Source organism: Saimiri boliviensis, chromosome 21, assembly GCF_048565385.1.
Source record: "Saimiri boliviensis isolate mSaiBol1 chromosome 21, mSaiBol1.pri, whole genome shotgun sequence".
Taxonomy (NCBI): Eukaryota; Metazoa; Chordata; class Mammalia; order Primates; family Cebidae; genus Saimiri; species Saimiri boliviensis.
In genome coordinates, this window is record NC_133469.1 from 24,969,666 (window position 1) to 24,990,971 (window position 21,306).

At 47.3% G+C, this 21,306-nt stretch overlaps 1 protein-coding gene across 1 annotated transcript in view; it reads left to right on the plus strand.

Moving 5' to 3' along the window:
- The window catches only part of PI4KA (phosphatidylinositol 4-kinase alpha), a 151,077-nt gene that overhangs the window by 89,688 nt on the left and 40,083 nt on the right, over positions 1 to 21,306 (plus strand). Inside the window, exons 20-29 of the mRNA XM_010330469.3 lie at positions 4,478 to 4,586; positions 4,928 to 5,064; positions 5,211 to 5,344; positions 8,185 to 8,267; positions 15,184 to 15,254; positions 15,333 to 15,457; positions 16,603 to 16,684; positions 16,963 to 17,046; positions 18,340 to 18,429; positions 20,763 to 20,882. Of these exons, the coding sequence (XP_010328771.2) occupies positions 4,478 to 4,586; positions 4,928 to 5,064; positions 5,211 to 5,344; positions 8,185 to 8,267; positions 15,184 to 15,254; positions 15,333 to 15,457; positions 16,603 to 16,684; positions 16,963 to 17,046; positions 18,340 to 18,429; positions 20,763 to 20,882 (1,035 nt within the window). The remainder of the gene's footprint in view (positions 1 to 4,477; positions 4,587 to 4,927; positions 5,065 to 5,210; positions 5,345 to 8,184; positions 8,268 to 15,183; positions 15,255 to 15,332; positions 15,458 to 16,602; positions 16,685 to 16,962; positions 17,047 to 18,339; positions 18,430 to 20,762; positions 20,883 to 21,306) is intronic.

The following is a 21,306-nucleotide window of genomic DNA, read 5'->3' on the forward strand; positions in this document are numbered from 1 at the left end:
AAGGTTCCGGTGAGCTGAGATGGTGCTATTGCACTCCAGCCTGGGCAACAGAGTGAGACCGTCTAAATAAATAAATGAAGCAGGTGTGTTTCCTGCCTATCTAGATTTCTGATCATGTAATCCACTATTGAAAAAATTGGATTTCAGTACCTGTTGACATTGACATTTTTTAGTCATTTCCTTATTTAGAGGTAACAGCTTGTATATGGTTTTAGCCCCCACTGTGGAGTAGTATCTCCCATCACACATACTCCATCGTTGTTTTCCAGTTTCAAAGCTTGTCTCACGGCTATTTTTTCCAACCTGAAAAAAAAATTTTTTTAGAGAAAAGTGGGGCTTCACTATGTTGGCCAAGTTGGTCTTAAATGCCTGGCCTCAGGAGATCTTCCCATCTCATCTCAACCTCCCAAAGAGCTGGGATGACAGGCATGAACCACCGCATCCAGCCTTTTCCATCTTTTAACATGAAATTTTAAAAATATGCAAAAGGATCAGGCACAGTGGCTCATGCCTGTCATCCCAGCATTTTGGGAGGCTGAGGCAGGAGGATCACTTGAGCCCAGGAGTATAAGACCAGCTTGGGCAACATAGCAAAACCCATCTCTCTTTTTTTCTGAGACAGAGTTTTTGCTCTGTTGCCCAGGTTGGAGTGCAATGGCATGATCTTGGCTCACTGCAACCTCTGCCTCCCAGGTTTAGGCGATTCTCCTGCCTCAGCCTCCCAAATAGCTGGGATTACAGGCACCTGCCACCATGCCCAGCTAATTTTTGTATTTTCAATAGAGACATGGTTTCACCATGTTGCCCAGGCTGGTCTCAAACTCCTGACTTCAGGTGATCCGCCCACCTCATCCTCCCAAAGTGTTAGGATTACAGGTGTGAGCCACCATGCCCAGCTAGCAAAACCCACCTCTACAAAAAAAAAAAAAACAAAAAAACTGGGCATGATGCTGTGCACCTGTAGTCCCAGCTGCTCGGCAGCCTGAAGCAGAGAGATCACTTGCACACATACAGTGAGCTATGATTGCACCCCTCTACCTACTCCACTTAATTCCATTTGTGGGGGGCTACTTTCAGTCTTCCTACTTCTCCCCTGATCTTGATATTTTTTAGGAGCGAGCAGGTCCTTGTATCCTTTGCCTTTCCTGTCTTTGGTGGCCCTTTGCCTCCTGTGGCCCTTCTCTCGACCCGCTGTCTCTCTTGAAGCACAGGAATATTTCCCCCTACCAGGTCCTGAGCAGCCACATCTGTGTCACATGTTAATCTCAGGATGCATCTAAGCCCTCCTAGGTTCTTTTCTGACACTGCCCTAGCCTCCCTTTTCTGGAGATTAGAACAGTCTCAGCCAAGACATTGGCCAGCAGGCCCAGAGAAGTCAGAGAACAGGGAGAACCCACAGGGACACTTTCAAGCCAAAGTCCTCAGGAGGGACCCAAGAAGTTCACAGGGTCAGGAGTAGGATTTCAAAGATAGAGTCAACTCACTTCCTCTTTCCTGTGTCAAAACCACATTGAGCTTCCCAGCCACATGGAGCCACTGTTCCCATTGAGAGGGAAGCATTCTGGAAGCTCGACCCTTTTCCATAGCCACCAAAGTCTAATTCTCTTTAGAAGGTACCACAACCTCTTAGCCACATAGGCCTTGAATTCTGCAGTCTGGAAACCCCTTTATGTCTCCACCATCACTTGGGACATCATCCTGAGAGGCCCATCATTTCAGAGACAGTCAGTCCCACAGCTGCATATTCTTACTCTCATCATCCTTGGCCACTAGCTGAACTGGAAGCCCCTTGTCAACTGTCCTTTTGTGGCCGCATCCTGTGCGGCTCTAGGTTTTCTGCCCTGTGTTGCTTTCATCTGCTGCTGCCCTCTGCACAGCCCTCTCCAAAGCTCCCCACCTCCTCAGCACCTACCCACAGTCCACCCTGCACCCCCAGGTCTTGGCCCACTCTTCTCAAGGACACAGTGCCCTGGTGGCTCTTAAGCAGAGGTGTGGAGTCGTCTTCCACACAGGTTGCCAAGCCCTAGACCAGCACCTGCACCCTCCCTTTGATTGTAAAGGAACATGTTCATGGAAGATCTCCAGGAAATATAGGCATTAAAGAAGAAGAACGAAATCCCTAGCAATCCAGAAATAATATGTGGCTGCTTTTTCCCATTTTCATTCTATGCATATGTATTTAGATTTTTTTAAGTCTATATAATTTACACATTTTTTTCACTTGACACGTTGTGAATTCTACATGTGTCACCAAATAGTCTGAGGAACTATATTCTTGGCTGGGCGCGGTAGGTCATGGCTGTAATCCCAACACTTGGGGAAGCCAAGGTGGGAGGATCTCTTGAACCTAGAAATTTAATATCAGCCTGGGCAACATAGTGAGAGCCTACCTCTACAAAAATAAATAAATAAATAAATCAGTAAGGTGTCTGTTTGCATGAAAAAGAAAAAAATAATATTAAATAATAATTAGGCTGGGCATGGTGGCTCACACCTGTAATCCCAGCACTTTGGGAGGCCGTGGCAGGCAGATCACTTGAGGTCAGGAGTTTGAGACTAGCCGGGTCAACATGGCGAAACCCCATCTCTTCTAAAAATACAAAATAATTTGAGCATGATGCTGCATGCCTGTAGTCCCAGCTACTCAGAGGTCTGAGGCAGGATGATCACTTGAACTCAGGAAGCAGAGGTTTCAGTGATCCAAGATCACATCACTGAACTCCAGCCTAGGCAACAGAGCAAGAATCTATCTCAAAAAAAACAAAAAAACAGAAATATATATATATATATATATATATATATATATATATATATATATATATATATAAATAATTAGCTGGACATGGTGGAGCACACCTGTCCTCCCTGTGCCTGGGAAGGCTGAGGTGGGAGGATCACTTGAGCCTCGGAGATTGATTGAGGTCAGTACTGCAGTAATCTGTGATTGTGCCACTGCACTCCAGCCTGGGTAACAGAGCAAGACCATGTCTCAAAAATAAATAAGTTGTTTTACTTTTAATATATTATTACTTATTTAAATGCCCCTTTCAGGTGGACATTTAGTGTGTTTCTGCTGTTACAACATTTTTGTGCCTAAATCAGCATTTAAATTTTTTTTTGATAGATTTCTTAGGGATGGGATTTTGAGTGAAATGTGTGTGGGGATATTTAGAATTTCTGATATGTGTTACCGGATGGCTTTCAAAGAAGTATTGTGCCAATTTATAGTCCTTCTTGATGTGTGTGATGTGTCACACACAGCCTGTCCCCCTGTGACCTCCTCGCCTCAAGAGATGATGTTATCATCTATCCCACCTCTGTGCCCCTGGCCCATACCCATAAGTGCTCATAAGTGTTTGGGAGTAACAAAGTCCCCCCACTTACTGCAGACTCAACATCACTGATGGGAGCTCAACATTCACTGGGGATCTGTGAGGATCAGTCTTTCCAGCTGGACATCGTACACATATTTAACCTTTTTTTTTTTTTTTTTTTTTTTTTTGAGACAGTGTTTGACTCTTGTTGCCAAGACTGGAGTGCAGTGGCACAATCTTGGCTAACTGCAACCTCCGCCTCCCAGGTTCAAGTGATTCTCCTGCCTCAGCCTCCCGAGTAGCTGGGATTACAGGCGCCTGCCACCACACCCAGCTAATTTTTTTGTATTTTTAGTAGAGTTGGGGTTTCACCATGTTGGCCAGGCTGGTCTTGAACTCTTGACCTCAGGTGATCTGCCCTCTTCGGCCTCCCAAAATGCTGGGATTACAGGTGTGAACCACCACACCCAGCCAAGTTTAACCATTTATACCACTGATGAGTCTCTCCCTGCTTCCTACCAGCATCTGCAGCAGGAACACAGGAACAGTAACCCCTCACCTGCACCCAGGCAACTCTGCTTTACCTGTTACACATATGGGGATTCTGCCCAAGATTACTGTTTGGAAAAGTTGTGCTGCCTGGCCCATGAGAGTTCTCATGCTTTCCCTGCCTCCCAGTGGCATCCGTTTCTCTGAGCTCTGGCTCACATTCATTGTTTGCCTTTCCCTGAGCATTCGTTGCCCTCCACAGCGCCAGGCTTAGGACCTGATGATCTTGTGGCTGGACAGGCTGCCTTCTCTTCTCCCCTGGCTAAACTTTCCTCAAATGCTAACTCTGAGACCCATGACACCTTCTCCAGGAACTCTACCCCACTGTAATTGTTACTCACCTGCCTCCAAACTAGACAGGAAGTCCTTCAAGTGCAGGAACAGGCCTTTTTCCTTCCTGGCACAGCACCAGGTACACACTAGGGACTCAGTAAGTGAATGAATGGACAATGCTTATTTGCAAAATTATTACTGCTCAGTGTACATTTTCCTACCCAGTCTGACAGTCTCTCAGAATGCTCTTGGAGAATGAATCTGCGGTTGATTTTACACCTACAGGGTTAGGATTTCCTGAGCAAATAACCTCTTTTCTCCTTCTCTTCTTGACACATCAGCTAACCCGACGACTGCCGCCCATCAAAGAAGCTAAGCCTCGGTTACAGAAGCTCTTCCGGGACTTCTGGCTGTATTCTGTTCTGATGGGATTTGCTGTGGAAGGCTCAGGTAGGGGGATGATCTCTCTCCCGGGGAAGACAGTGCAGAATGAAGATAAAGGTGTCAGAGCCCACCTAGTTATGAAGGTGAGCATGTTCAAATGAGTCCACATGCAGCTGCTGCTTCCTGTAAGTATTTGCAAATGTTACTGTCCCCAGATGTATTTTAGGTACTGAGAATGCCACACACCTTAGGAAAAAATCTATCCAAGTTAGGTAACAGACTCATTTCTGTGCCCAGTTTTGGGGATAATTGTCTCACAGGACCCATGACTATAGAAATTATCAGTCAGCCCACTGCAGTGCTTTCTGACCAAGGTGATTTCCTCATTTGTGTTCAATTTATTGCAGGACTCTGGCCAGAAGAATGGTACGAGGGGGTCTGTGAAATAGCCACCAAGTCCCCCCTTCTCACCTTTCCCAGCAAGGAGCCACTGCGGTCCGTCCTCCAATATAACTCAGCCATGAAGAACGACACAGTCACTCCGGTAAGGATTCACATCTCATTTTGCCATGCTCTCTGGGCCAATCAGGGCAGATCCTTTCATTGCCCTTACTAACGTGTTGCCAGCCACTAGGACCTGTTTGTCCTGGGAAGTGCCCCATGAGCCCTTAAGTGTTTCTCTCCCTCCAGGCTGAGCTGAGTGAGCTCCGCAGCACCATCATCAACCTGTTGGACCCCCCTCCTGAAGTATCCGCACTCATCAACAAGCTGGACTTTGCCATGTCCACCTACCTCCTATCTGTGTACCGGCTGGAGTACATGAGGTACATGTGCCTTTACCACCATGCACACCCAGATTTGAGCAGGGTTTTCATTTTTGTGCCCTTGTAAGCATGGGACTTTTTTCAATTCCTCTCAAGACTTGCAAACTTTCTGAAACAAGCAAAAAACAAGCAAAAACACTCTCTACTTTTCTCTTATGCCCCTCCTTCATGAGCACCAAACATCACGTCTAACACCTCCCAGTATCTAAGCTCCGCGTCATCCCCTCTCTAATAGGAAACAGGATTCTGAGCAGTTGCAGTCAGTGTTGTAAACTCAGCCCATGGACTGGGCGAGGCCATTCTGAGGACCCAGCCTCACTGAGTGCACTTCTAGGATACTCACTGAGCTGATTCCCAGGACCGCGGTTGAATACAAACAGCAAATGCAACATGGGGTGGGGCCGGCTCCAAAACATTCCTGCATATGGCCTGATACTCAGGACACACCTGTAGCCACAGCAGTCCTAACAGCAGTAGTGACTCTTAGGATCTACAGTTGTTACTGTGTTGACTTCAGAAGCAAACATGGATTGAGCACCTGTGCTGTGCCAGGTACTGTGCTGCATTACCCATGTTTACGCACACTCCAACACACCTGTGAGGTAGGCACTGTTACACAGACCCACTGTGGTGAGGCCTCAGGCACCCTGGGACAGTGAGTGGCTGAACATATTGGCTACAAAATGATGATTCTTGTCATCAAGAAAAGGTCAAATTACACTCAGCTTAAGTCACAGGAGGGTTGCAAATAAGTTGTAGAATAATTTCTTTCCCAGATGACTTGAAAAAGAAAGTGTTCCTAAAATAAAGGCTATTATGAAAACACTATTTTAGCCTTTCTTTGTTGCCAGCAACCTTCTGGTAAAATAGTCCTTGAAAGCTCAGTACATAAAATAAAGGCAGGCTGCTTTGGTTGCATGGGAATGTACCCCACCTTCCTGCTCAGTGTCCTCTTCCCTGCCCTCAGCAGGCCAGGGCTCTACACAGAGCCCAGTGTGGAAACCAGTGAGCCATTCTCCCCAAGTCCCACAGAGCCAACGGAGTTTTGACTTTGTTCTTTTTTCATTTTAAGTGTCTTTTGTTTTGGCTGGGTTTGGTGGCTCACGCCTGTAACCCCAGCACCTTGGGAGGCCAAGGCGGGTAGATCACCTGAGGTCAGTAGTTCGAGACCAGCCTGGCCAACATGGTGAAACCCTGTCTCTACTAAAAATAGAAAAATTAGCCAGACATGGTGGTGGGCACCAGTAATCCCTACTACTCAAGAGGCTGAGGCAAGAGAATCGCTTGAACCTGGGAGGCTGAGGTTGCAGTGAACCAAGATCACACCACTTCACAACAGCCTGGGCAACAGAGCAAGACCCCGTTAAAAAAAAAAAAAAAAAAGATGTCTTTTATTTTCAGCTATAAAAATAATATAAGGACATTACACAAAAATGGCTAGGCAGTGGCTCATGCCTATAATCCCAGCACTTTGGGAGGTGGGAGGATCACTTCAGCCCAGAAGTTTGAAACAAGCTTGTGCAACAGAGTGAGAACTCATCTCTGCCCCCCAAAAAATAAATAAATAAATAAAAATAAAAACACCCTAGCAGGTCATGGTGGCACATGCCTGTAGTCCCAGCTACTCAGGAGGCTGAGGCAGGAGGGTTGCTTAAACCTAGGAGGTTGAGGCTTCAATGAGCTATGATCATATCATTGCACTCCAGCCTGGGCAAGACCCTGTCTCAAAAAAAAAAAAAAAATTTATACAAAATCTTACAAAATAAGTAGAGAGAAAAATAAACCACTGACCTCACCACCATCCCCTATAGCCTGTTAGTCCAGCTCCTTGTAGTGTTTTTTGTAAACAATGTCTTTTCAAAGAAAAAGCAGCCCCCAAAAAACAAGCTAGACCCAAACAAAGCAAAAACATGGCTTTCATCCTAGCATGTATGACTGGAAGAGGTGTCTCCAGACCTCAACCTCAGGTGGTTTGAACACAGAGCTACCTCTGCCTTTCCCACGAGTGTGCACCTGAGTAGTTTTCTCAGGTTCTCAGTACAGGCTCTTAACTGGCAGAGGAAGACTCTTAAGAGACAGCCCACAGCAGCTCCTGTGAGCCCAGCTCCCACCTCGGGCAGCCTGCCAGGCCCTTGGGAGCACTCTTAAGAGCCAACCTCGAAGCCTTTATTCAGAAATTTGGCTGAGGTTTCCAGCCACTGGTTGTTGAGAGAACTTTAAAACCACAAAGTGGAAATAAATTAAAGAAAAAATAAATAAATTATATATATAAAGAAACAAACAAAAAACCACAAAGTGGAAAATTTGGGAAATCAAGTTAAAGGTGTGTACACATTGCCGGGCGCGGTGGCTCAAGCCTGTAATCCCAGCACTTTGGGAGGCCGAGGCGGGTGGATCACGAGGTCGAGAGATCGAGACCAACCTGGTCGACATGGTGAAACCCCGTCTCTACTAAAAATACAAAAAATTAGCTGGGCATGGTGGCGCGTGCCTGTAATCCCAGCTACTCAGGAGGCTGAGGCAGGAGAATTGCCTGAAGGCGGAGGTTGCAGTGAGCCGAGATCGCGCCATTGCACTCCAGCCTGGGTAACAAGAGCGGAACTCCGTCTCAAAAAAAAAAAAAAAGATATATCCTAGTGGTGGGGCTGCTGGAGTGAAAGATGCAGGAATGTATAATAGATGATGCACATCACCCTCCAGAAAGTCTATGTCATTGTGCACCCTTATGAATGGCAGAGGGCAGATGTTCTTCACAGCCTTACCACTTCTGTACAGTGTTAAATCTGTGATAGGGAGGGTCTGGATTTTTCAAAATTTATTTAAAGCTGTTTTCTTGTTAGGGTACTGCGTTCAACAGATCCCGATCGCTTCCAGGTAATGTTCTGCTACTTTGAGGATAAAGCTATTCAGAAAGACAAATCTGGTAAGCTCTTTATTATGGTACTTTTATGATGAATTGAGCTTTAATAGGATAAAAAGTAGTACTACCTCCTCTTTTCTGTCTACATGTAGAAAATAGTTTTATGAAGTTACATACTACATTAGAAAGATTCATAGAAAACACGTAACCTTCAAATATATGCCTTATTGGATCTGCCACTGGTGCAAGGGCCCTGAACACAAAGAAGGTCGTTCTAACCCACTATCTATGCTCAAGTGTGCTCCAGAACTCATCTAGAGGGACCAGGGCTCCTCGATGGTCACTGATGGATCTGCAACATCTTGCTGTTGCTAGAGAGCAGTCTAGCTCATGCCTGTAGTCCCAAGCTACTCAGGAGGCTGAGTGAAAGGATCACTTGAGCCCAGGAGTTCAAGGTTACAGTGAGCTATGGTCATGCCACTGCATTCAGATGCAAGTCGTCAACAGACCCTGAGTGTATAGAGGGCCTCTATGCTGTTACCAGCCCTAGCCCAGAAGACCAACTCATAGGAAGATGGAGAAATGGTGAAAACTGTAGAAAGGCATAAAAATGTTACAATTACCAAAACTCAATTAAGACAAAGCTAAGAGAATAAAAAAGAGAGATGGAAACTGGGAAGGTTGACAAGGAAACTCTCTGGATTGATGGAATTGTCCTCTAGATTGTTTGGATAGTGGTCACATGAGCGTGTACAGTTGTTAAGTCATGGAATTGAACACATAAGAACTGTGGGTTTTGGGCCGGGCGCGGTGGCTCACGCCTGTAATCCCAGCACTTAGGGAGGCCGAGGCGGGTGGATCACAAGGTCAAGAGATCGAGACCATCCCGGTCAACATAGTGAAACCCCGTCTCTACTAAAAATACAAAAAATTAGCTGGGCATGGTGGCGCGTGCCTGTAATCCCAGCTACTCAGGAGGCTGAGGCAGGAGAACTGCCTGAACCCAGGAGGCGGAGGTTGCGGTGAGCCAAGATCGCGCCATTGCCCTCCAGCCTGGGTAACAAGAGCGAAACTCCGTCTCAAAAAAAAAAAAAAAAAAAAAAGAACTGTGGGTTTTATTATATGCAAATTATGCCTAAATTTTTTTTTAATTACAAAAGGCTAACATTAAATAGAGTTTTACAAAAATGTATTTAGCCAATAAAAAGGTATATTAAAATAGAGACAACAAAGGAAAAAGTTAAATACTGAGAATAAGCACTTTTTGGCCAGTTTTAGTGTAAGGGCACTAAGAAGTCTGATTTATAAAGTGTTTAAAATCTTAAAAATTTGAAAGATGCTGAAATATTAGACCTAAGTTTTAATTAAATGCTTAGAATAATTTGATAATTTGTAATTACATTGAAATCATGTCTAAATATTCAAGGGAATTGGGGAGAATCCACATATTTTGACTGTGTGAATAAATTCTTTGAAGTATGCTTATTGATGAATTCTTGAGATTGACAAATTTAGCATTAGTGAAGTACAACTAGCAGTCTGTAGTCCTTTCCACACCAGAAGCCATTGGTACGTTGGTGAATCTATCAACTCATTCTTGCCTATGGAGAAATTATTTCCAGATACTTCTTGTACCATTTTTCCTTTTGGTGAAAAATCAGGCCGGGCACAGTGGCTCACGCCTGTAATCCCAACACTTTGGGAGGCCGAGGTGGGTGAATCACCTGAGGTCAGGAGTTCAAAACCAGCCCGGCCAACGTGGTGAAACCCTGTATCTACTAAAAATACAAAAATTAGCCGAGCGTCGTAGTGCATGCCTGTGATCCCAGCTACTCAGGAGGCTGAGGCAGGAGAATCATTTGAATCTGGGAGGCAGAGGTTGCAGTGAGCAAGATTGTGCCTCAGCAATATAGCCTTTGTGACAGAGTGAGACTCTGTCTCAAAAAAAAAAAAAATCAATGCTTGAAGAAATATTTTTTTAAAAGATCACCCCAGGCCAGGCACAGTGACTGACGCCTGTAATCCCAATACTTTGGGAGGCTGAGGCAAGTTGATTACCTGAGGCCAAGAGTTTAAGACCAACCTGGGCTACATAGCAATCCCCCGTCTCTACAAAAAATATAATTAGCGGATGTGGTGGCACATGCCTGTCATCCTGGCTAGTCTGGAGGCTGAGGCAAGGGGATCCCTTGAGCCCAGATCAGGGTTGAAGTGAGCCAGCATCTCACCACTGCACTCCAGCCTGGGTGACAGAACAAGACCCTGTCTCTAAAAAAACAAACAAGTCAGCACCATGGCTCCTGTCTGTAATCTCAGCACTTTGGGAAGCTGAGGCGGGTTGATCACCTGAAGTCAGGAGTTTGAGACGAGCCTGGCCAAAATGGTAAGGCCCCGTCTCTAATAAAAATACAAAATTAGCCAGGCATGGTGGTGGGAACCTGTAATCCCAGCCAGCCACTCAAGAGGCAAGGCTGGAGAATCACTTGAACCCAGGAGGCAGAGGTTGCAATGAGCTGAGATTGCGCCATTGCATTCCAGCCTGGATGACGAGATAGAAACTCCATCCCCCAAAACAAACAAACAAACAAACAAATGCCCCAGGGGCTCTGAGATACTGCGTCAAGTAAAACTCTTCTAGTAAGCCCTTTGCAGAGCACTTCACACTGCTGTACAACAGTCGGGAAGTTAGGTGCATGAATTAATTTTGCAGCTGGGAGCCAGTGGAGTTGGCAAGGAAAGACAGTGTGAGGGTTCTGGAAGCTCCCCCTGTTGGCAGTGAGGGAAGGATTGGGGTGATCAAGGATCCCATTTTTTGAGGCGAGGGATGGAATGTGCAGGCAGGCAGTTTCTACAGAGAAGCCTCTTCCAGAGGGATGTCACAGGGTGGGACAGGGGCCACACTCAGAGGGTCTCACACACATGCCCCAGGACCACTAGGGGTTATAAGTGACATGCTTTCAAGTTCTGGTTGAGCTGTTCGTTGATCTTTTCCCCTCATCCATCTACCTGGCATTTGTCCATGTAGCAGCAGATTTTGTGTTAAGTTTTGTGCTAGACCAGCAGTGTCCAATTTTTCGACTTCCCTGGGCCACATTGGAAGGAAAAGAATTGTCTTGGACCACACATAAAATACACTAACATTAACAATACCTGATGAGCTAAAAAAAAAAAAAAAAAAAGAAAAAAGAAAGAAAAGAAAAGAATAAACAAAAATCATTTTTTAAAAAATCTCATAATGTTTTAAGAAAGTTTATGAATTTGTGTTGGGCCACATTCAAAGCCATCCTGGACTGCATGTGGACTATGGGTTGGACAGTTGACCCACCCTGCAATTCTTTGGTTCTAGGAGAGAGAGTAAGCAACAAAAAAATTGAAACTGCCAATCTTGCGCCGGGCGCGGTGGCTCAAGCCTGTAATCCCAGCACTTTGGGAGGCCGAGGCGGGTGGATCACGAGGTCAAGAGATCGAGACCATCCTGGTCAACATGGTGAAACCCCGTCTCTACTAAAGGTGCAAAAAATTAGTTGGGCATGGTGGTGCGTGCCTGTAATCCCAGCTACTCCGGAGGCTGAGGCAGGAGAATTGCCTGAACCCAGGAGGCGGAGGTTGCAGTGAGCCGAGATCGCGCCATTGCACTCCAGCCTGGGTAACAAGAGCGAAACTCCGTCTCAAAAAAAAAAAAAAAAAAAAAAAAAAGAAAGAAACTGCCAATCTTTAGGAAACTTGAGGACGTAGCACATTTCTCAGACAAGACCACAGGACACAAAAGGAAGAAAAAGACCAGGTGCAGTGGCTTATGCCTGTAATCCCAGCACTTTGGGAGGTTGAGGTGGGCAGATCACTTGAGGTCAGGAGTTCGAGACCAGCTTGGCCAACATGGTGAAACCCCATCTCTACCAAAAATACAAAGCAAGGCATGGTGGCAGGTACCTGTAATCCTTTGAACCCAGGAAGCAGAGGTTGCAGTTGACCAAGATCACACTTATAGTTTCTTTATCTGTATTGTGATGATCACTGTGTTCTGTTGCCTTTTTCTATTTGTTTTTGTTTTTGAGTCAGTGTCTTGCTCTGTCGCCCAGCGTAGAGTGTAGTGGCACAGTCTCAGCTCACTGCAGCCTCCACCTCCTAGGCTCACGTGATTCTCGTGCTTCAGCCTCCCAAGTAGCTGGGATTACAGTTGTGCACCACCACACCCAGCTAATTTTTGTTTTTACTAGAGACAGGGTTTCGCCATGTTGGCCAGGCTGGTCTTGAACACCTGGCCCCAAGTGATCCCCCTATCTCGGCCTCCCAAAGTGCTGGGATTACAGGCATGAGCCACTGCACCTGGCCCATTCTGTTGCCTTTTACAGCCTGCTTGGCACCACTGTAACAATGAGCATACTCAGTGCTCAGATCTTGGTTTCTAAATAGTATTCTCCAATAAAAGGAACCAGGGTTCCATGGAGAAATGGTTGCTTCTAGGGAGGCCTGTACAGGATGAGCCTGGGTACCTTGTTGCACCAGAAAGTAAGGATATGCCAAGAAAGAAGAACAAAAGCAAAGAAGACATGGGGCCTCTCCAAATAACACAGGAGCCAACCTGAGAGAGCTCCCAGTGGCCAAAGCTGGAATGATTTAAACAGAATATATAGTATTGGATTATAACCCAACAAATAAATAAACATCCATGAGTTTGTAATTATTAGACTGTCGAATAAATAAAAAATGGGGAAAGAGGCTGACCCTTCCTTACAGAATTCTAATTAGTATTAATAAAAACGGAAGGGGCTGGGCATGGTGGCTCATGCCTATAATCTTAGCATTTTGGGAGTCCAAGGCAGGAGGAGCACTTGAGCCCAGGAGTTTGAGACCAGCCTAGGCAACAAAGTGAGACCCTGTCTCTGAAAAATAATTTTTTTTTTTTTGAGACAGAGTCTCATTCTGTCACTCAGGCTGGAGTGCAATGGCACAATCCCGGCTCACTGCAATTTCTGATTCCTGGGGTCAAGGGATTCTCCTGCCTCAGCCTCCCGAGTAGCTGGAATTACAGGTGTGCGCCACCACACCAGGCTAATTTTTGTATTTTTAGTAGAGAGAGGGTTTCACCATGCTGGCCAGGCTGGTCTCAAACTCCTGACCTTGTGATCCTCCCACCTCAGCCTTTCAGTTACAGGTGTGAGCCACCATGCCTGGCCAAAAATTTTTTTAAAGTAGAAAGAATGAGGGAAATAAAAAATTTCTGTGACAACTAAAGTAACTACTGCAGGCACAGTTCATTCATGGATACAAAAGTGAATGGGCAAAATCTTAAAAGAGAAACATGCTCTCTGCATAACTTCAAAGTATCTTTTCCAAAATGTCAGTTGCTCTGGTGGCTATAATTTTCATCCACAAATGTCCTTCAGGAGGTAGCACTTAATTCCTTGGCCCTGAATGTGAGCTGTACTTAGTGACTTGCTTCTAAAGAATAGAGAAAGGGGGACAGGTGTTATGGCTCACACCTGTAATCCCAGCACTTTGGGAGGCCAAGGCAGAAGGATTGCTTACCCAGGAGTTTGAGACAGCCTGGACTACCATAGGCTCTACAAAAAATAACAAATTAGCTGGACACGGTGTTGTGCATCTGTAATCCCAGCCACCAGGGAGGCTGAGGTGGGAGGATCCCTTGAGCCTGGGAGTTCAAGGTTGCAGCTGAGTTATGATCTCACCATTGTACTCCATCCTGGGTACCAAAGTGAGACCCTGTCTCAAAAAAAAAAAATAGAAAAAGAGAAAAACAGTAACTCAAACCAAGTGGTCAAGGTTAGCCTCACCAGTAATAAGAGATACTGTTACCAGGTACCCTTTGTGTGATGCAGAAAGAGCACATACACTATAAAGTTCTCCCCCAAATCCCATAACCCTAGTCTGATCACGGGCAAACATCAGACAAACCTACATTAGGAGACATTCAACAAAGTAACTGTTCTTCAAAAGTGTCAAAATCATAAAAGACATTGACAGACTGAGGAGTCATCACAGATTGGAGGGGAGGAGAAGACAAGAGTTTTTTGTTTGGTTGGTTGGTTTGTTTGTTTGTTTGTTTGTTTGTTTTGAGACAGAGTTTCGCTCTTGTTACCCAGGCTGGAGTGCAATGGCGCGATCTCGGCTCACCGCAACCTCCGCCTCCTGGGTTCAGGCAATTCTCCTGCCTCAGCCTCCTGAGTAGCTTGGATTACAGGCATGTGCCACCATGCCCAGCTAATGTTTTGTATTTTTAGTAGAGACGGGGTTTCACCATGTTGGCCAGGATGGTCTCGATCTCTTGACCTCGTGATCCACCCGCCTCCGCCTCCCGAAGTGCTGGGATTACAGGCTTGAGCCACCGCGTCCGGCCTTGTTTGTTTTTGAGATAGAGTTTCTCTCTTCTTGCCCAGGCTGGAGTACAGTGGCGCCATCTTGACTCACTGAAACCTCCACCTCCTAGGTTCAAGCGATTCTCCTGCTTCATCCTCCCAAATAGCTGGGATTATAGTCATGTGCCACCATGCCTGGCTAATTTTGTATTTTTAGTAGAGACGGTGTTTCTCCATGTTGGTCAGGCTGGTCTCAAACTCCCAACCTGAGGTGATCTGCCCCACCTCAGGCTCTCAAAGTGCTGGGATTACAGGTTTGAGCCACCATGCCCAACCCAATCCACAGAGATTAAATGCTACCTGGTGTCCTGGGTTGGATGCTGGAACAGAAGAGGGGCATGTGTGGGAGACATGGGGAAATCCAGACAAAGTCTAAAGTTTAGGTAATAGGATTATGTCAGTGTCTGACTCAATTTTGACACATCAGCCTGGTTATTGCAGATGTTAAAATCCAGGGAAGCTGGTTGAAGGGTATATGGGAGCTCTGTGCTATTTTTGCTACTTTCTGTAAGTCTAAAATCATTTCACAAGAAAATGATTGAAAGTTGCTAGAATTCTCTCTCTCTTGCTGCACCTGATCCATGGAAACCATCTCGTTTCAGGGATGATGCAGTGTGTGATTGCAGTCGCAGACAAAGTATTCGATGCCTTCCTGAACATGATGGCAGATAAAGTAAGCCTCTCCAGCATGAATGCTTGTCTGGTGGAGGCATCTGGGGCACTGCTGTACCTGTCTCTTTTATATCTCTAGGCCAAGACAAAGGAGAATGAGGAGGAACTGGAGCGGCACGCTCAGTTTCTGTTGGTGAACTTCAACCACATCCACAAGAGAATAAGGAGGGTGGCAGACAAGTATCTATCTGGTCTGGTGGATAAGTAAGCTCATTTTCCTGCTAATGTTTTGTGTATATGTGTATAAACTTCTGTGATTTCAAATGCCAGGAAAAATCCTCCTTATATCATTAGCCTGGGAAAAAATGGAGTCAGAATGAAAACTCTTAAGGGTGATGTAGCCGCCTTCCAGTGTAAGTGAGTTTGCTGCAGAGTCCGAATTTTGGTCCAGAAACTTCTGTTCATTCTGAGCTATCGATGTTACTTACAACATGTATGCTGGGTGCCACATCCCTCTGTCTCTCAATCCCACCCACCCTAGCAAGACCTGGCGCACATCTTCTAGCCCAGGGCCCAGCTAGAGGTCCCCTGGTAGAATCAGCATCTTTAGGCTTCTCAGGAACAAAAGCCCACATAGACCCTTCTCTGCTATACACTCTTCATGCTGGGAGCCAAAACAGACCCTGCTGGGACATGTCCCCACACTGATGAGGACTCGCAGAGGTGGGCTGGGCCAGCTTCTCCAAGGTGAGAAGGCCAAAGGCAGCAAAACACCCACACGGAGGCTGCCTGCAGCTTCCCAGAGGTATCCAGCTGTTCTGGAGCCTGTCGCAGACGCTGTGTGCCTGGTCCAGGAAGCATGGCTGTCAAGGGTGGTCAGGAGCCAGCCAGGGGTTATGAGAATGAGTCCAACACACACGTGGTGCGTGTCTGAGCTGGGCCTCCTGAGCGATGGGCCACTGGTGGGTCACAGCTGTGCAGAGACACTGCTCCTTCATCCCTTGGGCCATAGAAGCCCATGGTCTGTCTTACCCCAGGTGTCAGGTAGATACTGTTGTTTTCTCCATTATGTGAGAAATAATGGAAAGCCCTGGTCAAAAACTAAGAGGATTGCTTTGGGAAGTGAGGGGTGTCCTGGCCAGCGCATAACCAAGGCAGTTGGTTTCAGGTTTATGGCCGGTCGCTTGGGATGTGTCTGGCCCTAAGGAGTGGGGCTGGCAGGAGCTTCAGGAGCCTTTCTCACTGGGCACTGCCCACCTTGCTGCAGTGATCCGGCCTCAAAGGCCTCCCAACCTCCACCTTCAGCTGGCCTGCAGCAGGTGTGGGCTCGGGCTGGTGGCTGAGGGGGCCTCCTAGAAGCAGACCTTCCTTGGAGGTTTGGCTTAGTCCTGAGAGCCAGTTCTGTGCAGGTTTCCCCACTTGCTCTGGAGCGGGACTGTGCTGAAGACCATGCTGGACATCCTGCAGACCCTGTCACTGTCACTGAGCGCTGTGAGTATCCCCAGGAGACCCAGGGCCCAAACACCACCACCACTACCACCACCCTGCCAGCCCTGTCTACCCTGTGTTGTGGCATACTCCTCTGACAATAAGCCTGAGCCTAATTAATACCACAGTTTGGGGTGAGGGGGCCTAAATCCAGCTGGTGTTTTGCAGTAAGTGTGGAGGCCTGTCACAGACAGGCAGGTGACGGGAAGGGTGGCCCATGTGCTTGCTAGTGACAACTTGGGGAAGGCAGTTTGGAAGAGGGAGTTTCGCTGTGCTTGCAGGATATTCACAAGGACCAGCCTTACTATGACATCCCCGACGCCCCCTACCGGATCACGGTTCCTGACACATATGAGGCCCGCGAGGTAGGCCTGACGCGATCCCCTGCATTAAAGGCCATCTTTACCATAGTTTGAGTATGTTCACCAGGTGGCCGACCTGCATGAGCTCACCCAGTCCCCAGCAATTTGAGGTGTGGGTGGTGCTAGCCCCATTCCCCAGTGAGCAGACTGAGCCATTGCCAGGCCCCACTGTGTGCAAGGGGAGCTGGTTGCCCCCAGGCTGCTCTGTCTTCTAAGCCCAGCTCTCCCACTTCAGCCATGTTGACTCTCAGCTGTGTTCTCAGTTTAGCTGCCAAAGAGGTCTTCAGCTACCAGCCAGTTTAAGCCTCTCGAGTCTGCATCACACAAGTGTGATTTTCAGGTAGCCTTCACTTCTCTGAGGTGCGCTCACATTTTGTTATTGTGGTAATAGGGGAAACATAGCTTTGACTTGTGCTATACTATGAGGAAATGGGCAGAATAAATCACTCCAAAAGAGGAGGATGTACTGTGTCTCTCCTCTCCCCGACTGGGTCTGACTTAGAGCCCTCATTGCGGCAAGACCGAAGCTCAGCTTACAGCTCCTTCAGCCTGGAATGGGTCATGTCCAGCCTCAGGACCTCCCAGCCAGACCAGCTCTCAATGGGGAGTTTCCTACATTGTGGTGTAGCACCAAAAAGGATTTTGCCACCTAGAGCCTACCCTTCCATCCAGTTCCAGACCCAGGACACAAGTTGCACAACGGCCTTGTGACATGCTATTGATGTAGATTCTGCCACAAATCTTGTACAGGAATTGCAGACTACAGTGTGTGTGGGATTCCTGGCCCCAGGGGCCTTGAGGTTCAAACTTAGTGACTGTGCTGCTGGGCTGCTGTAGCAAAAGACAACAAACTGGGCAGCTTTTAAAGGACAAACATTCATTATCTTACAGTTCTGAGGGCTGAAGTGTAAGATCAAAGCGTCAGCAGAGCTGGTTTCTGCGGAGACCTCTCTCCTTGGCTTGTGAATGGCAGCCTTCTCCCTGTGTCCTTCCATGGTCTTCCCTCTGTGCGCACCCTCCTCCCCTCCACCCCAGTGTTTCGGTGTGTCCAGATTTCCTTTCCACATACGTAGGGAAGGACAGTGGCCAGACTGGATCAGGACCTACCTTATCAGCCTTTTAATTGAATCACCTCTTTAAAGCCCTGTCTCCAAATGAGTTCCACTCTGAGGTACTGGTGTCAGTGAAGGCACAGCATAGGGATTTGTGGGTATGCAGTTCAGCCCATGAGAGTCACTACAGCAGCTCAGATGAACTGACCTTGGGTTATTGAGAACCAGCTTCACTCTCTTCCAGAGCATTGTGAAGGACTTCGCTGCACGCTGTGGGATGATCCTGCAGGAGGCCATGAAGTGGGCACCTACTGTCACCAAGTCCCACCTGCAGGTACTTTCTTGAAACCATCAAAAGGCAATCTCTGTAAGCTCCTTCAAGCTCTCCAAAGAGCTTTACAGAGACATGGAGAACTCAAAATGCAAACAGCACTAATGTGAATGGAGACTGAAAATGTCAGTCTAGGACCTGAGAATAATAGATGCCTCAGAGTCTGCTTCTTAGGAGTGCCTGTGGAGTGAGTGCTGGCCAGGGCACGAGGAGGGCAACCAACGCCTCACACCAGGTGATGTGCTAGGTCTGTGGCAGGACCTGGGGGCTGCTCACAAGAGAGCAAGGGCTGTGTGGGGGTGTGGGAGGCTGCCAGATGGCAGCATCTCTAAGGGCCAAGTGCATTGCTGGCACCTACGCTCAAAGACTGGGGCCTGCCCAAGCAGAGGCAAAGTTGGGAATTTGTACCCCAGTAGCTCCACATAAGCTGCACATGTAGGTACATGGGAGTCTTTCGGACAAAAACACTGGCTGGCAAACACAGATGGCTGTGAGGTAAACCATGTAATGCCACAGGGTATGAGAGGAAAGAGTTGCCTTAAAAGGAATCAAAGATGAGAAAAATACCACTAGAAGGAATCTGTGTTAGCAGAGAGTGGGTATGCTGAGAGGAGCTCATGAAGTTGACCTTGGCAGCACTTTAAAGATGAAACAGGTTCAAAAGTATTTCTGTTGTGGAATCCAGGAAGGATAGAGCAGCCTGCTCCAAGACCCTGGGAGCTGTGGCAAGAAATGTCTGATTTCCCTTTGTTCATTTACAGCAAAAGGGCCTCAGGTCCCAAGGCTGTCGTCTGAAGAGAGGAGGACCCCTTTATTGCCTAGAAAGTTTAAGTGGATAAAAAAGCAGATGACAGAGCTTTTTATTGTCTCAGACAGGCCTGGCCTAAGAAGGAAATGGGAAGTGAAAAGGCTTGAAGTGGTCTTGGTCTTTCTGCCAGGTGTCCCCTTGGTGTGCCCCAGGCCTACCCTTCCACTTCCCCTGCAGTGCACTTATTCCCCACCCTTCATGCCCAGCCTCAGCCTTCCCCTTCCCCGAATCTGCCCTCTCCTCCACCCACCAGAGTAGTCAGGTTTTAATAGCATATCTGGTCAGTGTGCTTCACTTTTAAACTTGATCATTAGTCACTCTTCATCACCATGGTGTTCAAGATGAATTTCTGGGGCTCCAAGAGCTCCCGAACCCGTTGAGACAATTCTGCATGTACATACTCCCTGTACATTTTTCTTTGGGGAATTAGTTGGTTCACACCTATAAACACCTTTGCATGGCCCTGGAGGCCTTTCCTGCCTGTCCTGCGTCTGGCCCAGGCTTGTCCCCACCCTCTCACCCCTTGTCCTTGGTACTCCTGCAGTGCTGAGTCCCCTGTGGTCCCCAGAGCAGGAGGCCTTCCTCACACCTCTGGGCTCTGCCCGGTGTCTCTTTGCCCCAGCACCCTTCTCCCACTGGGTGGCCAGGTAGATACAGGTGTTCTTTGTTCCTGCAATCCAGCTCACCCACCTGGGCTGCCAGGATGCTACATTAGGAGAACTGAGGCTCCACACCATGCTGCCTGCCTGTTGACCACAGGGCCAAGGCTCTGTAGCTTATTTGCCTGGTGGCTACTACAGCAGATGCTCAACAAATTTAGGCTCCCTCACCCCCAACTTGACACCTGTAGTATAAGTGGCCCTCCCCTGTAGACGGTGCAACACCGCAGTGACGGCATGACAGCCACTCAGGGAATCAGCCTCGTCCTCCGTCACATGAGTAGTAGCTGGTCAGATAGGGACTTGGACTTACTGACAGTCCCACAGCTAGTTAGGGAGGGGCAGATCCAGGACAGAAACCCAGTGTTTGGTCCATTAGCCAACACCTTAATTTATAGTTTTATTTTCTGCTTTAAATAAAAATGTTATTACATTGAACCTGTAACATGTGAGAGGGCCACTCTTATGCCCACTTTACAAATGAGCACATTGAGGTTCAGAGACATTGACTTCCCTGGGTCTCACAGCTGAAATAGCAAGGCCAGGCACATTGGCTCATGCCTGTAATCCTGACATTTTGGGATGCTGAGGCAGGAAGATTGCTTCAGCCAGGAATTCAAGACCAACCTGAGAAATATAGTGAGATACCATCTCTACAAAAGTTAAAAAATTAGCTGGGCATAGTGGTATGCACCTGTAGTCTGAGCCACTTGGGAAGCTGAGGTGGGAGGATGGTTTGAGCCTAAGAGGTCGAGGCTGCAGTGACCCATGATCATGTCACCACACTCCAGCTTAGGTGACAGAGTGAGACCCTACCTCTAAAAAAATTAGATAAATAAATGAAACCCCATGTGTTTTTCCTATTTCAGGAATATCTGAATAAACATCAGAACTGGGTGTCGGGACTGTCCCAGCACACGGGGCTGGCCATGGCCACTGAGAGCATCCTTCACTTTGCTGGCTACAACAAGCAGAACACAACTCTCGGGGTATGTGCGAGCCTTCTACAGAGCAGTGACCCCCTTAGGCCATGGGAGCCACAGTGCAGGGGAAGGCCTAAAGCTCAGCTCTCACTTTCGTAACACTCAGCGAGTCCGTGCTGGGTGCTCTGGATGTCTGTTGACAATGGTAGTCATATAAGCCACACCCTGGCCTAAAAGAAGAGGTGGCCGATGAAATGAATGTTTCGTTATTGTGCCTTTTTTTTTTTTTTCCACTATATGGATTTATGGGGATCAGTGCTTGGTATGTCAATGAGTGTCCCCATCCAAGAGGATGGAAATAGCTCTGCTGGTGCGATGCCACAGTTGCACTTACCTGGAGTGTGCACTGGACGCCTGAACAATTATGTTGTCTGCAGGTGCTGAATCGCACATGAATGCCTTCAGCTTCTTGTTCAGCTAGAGATTAATC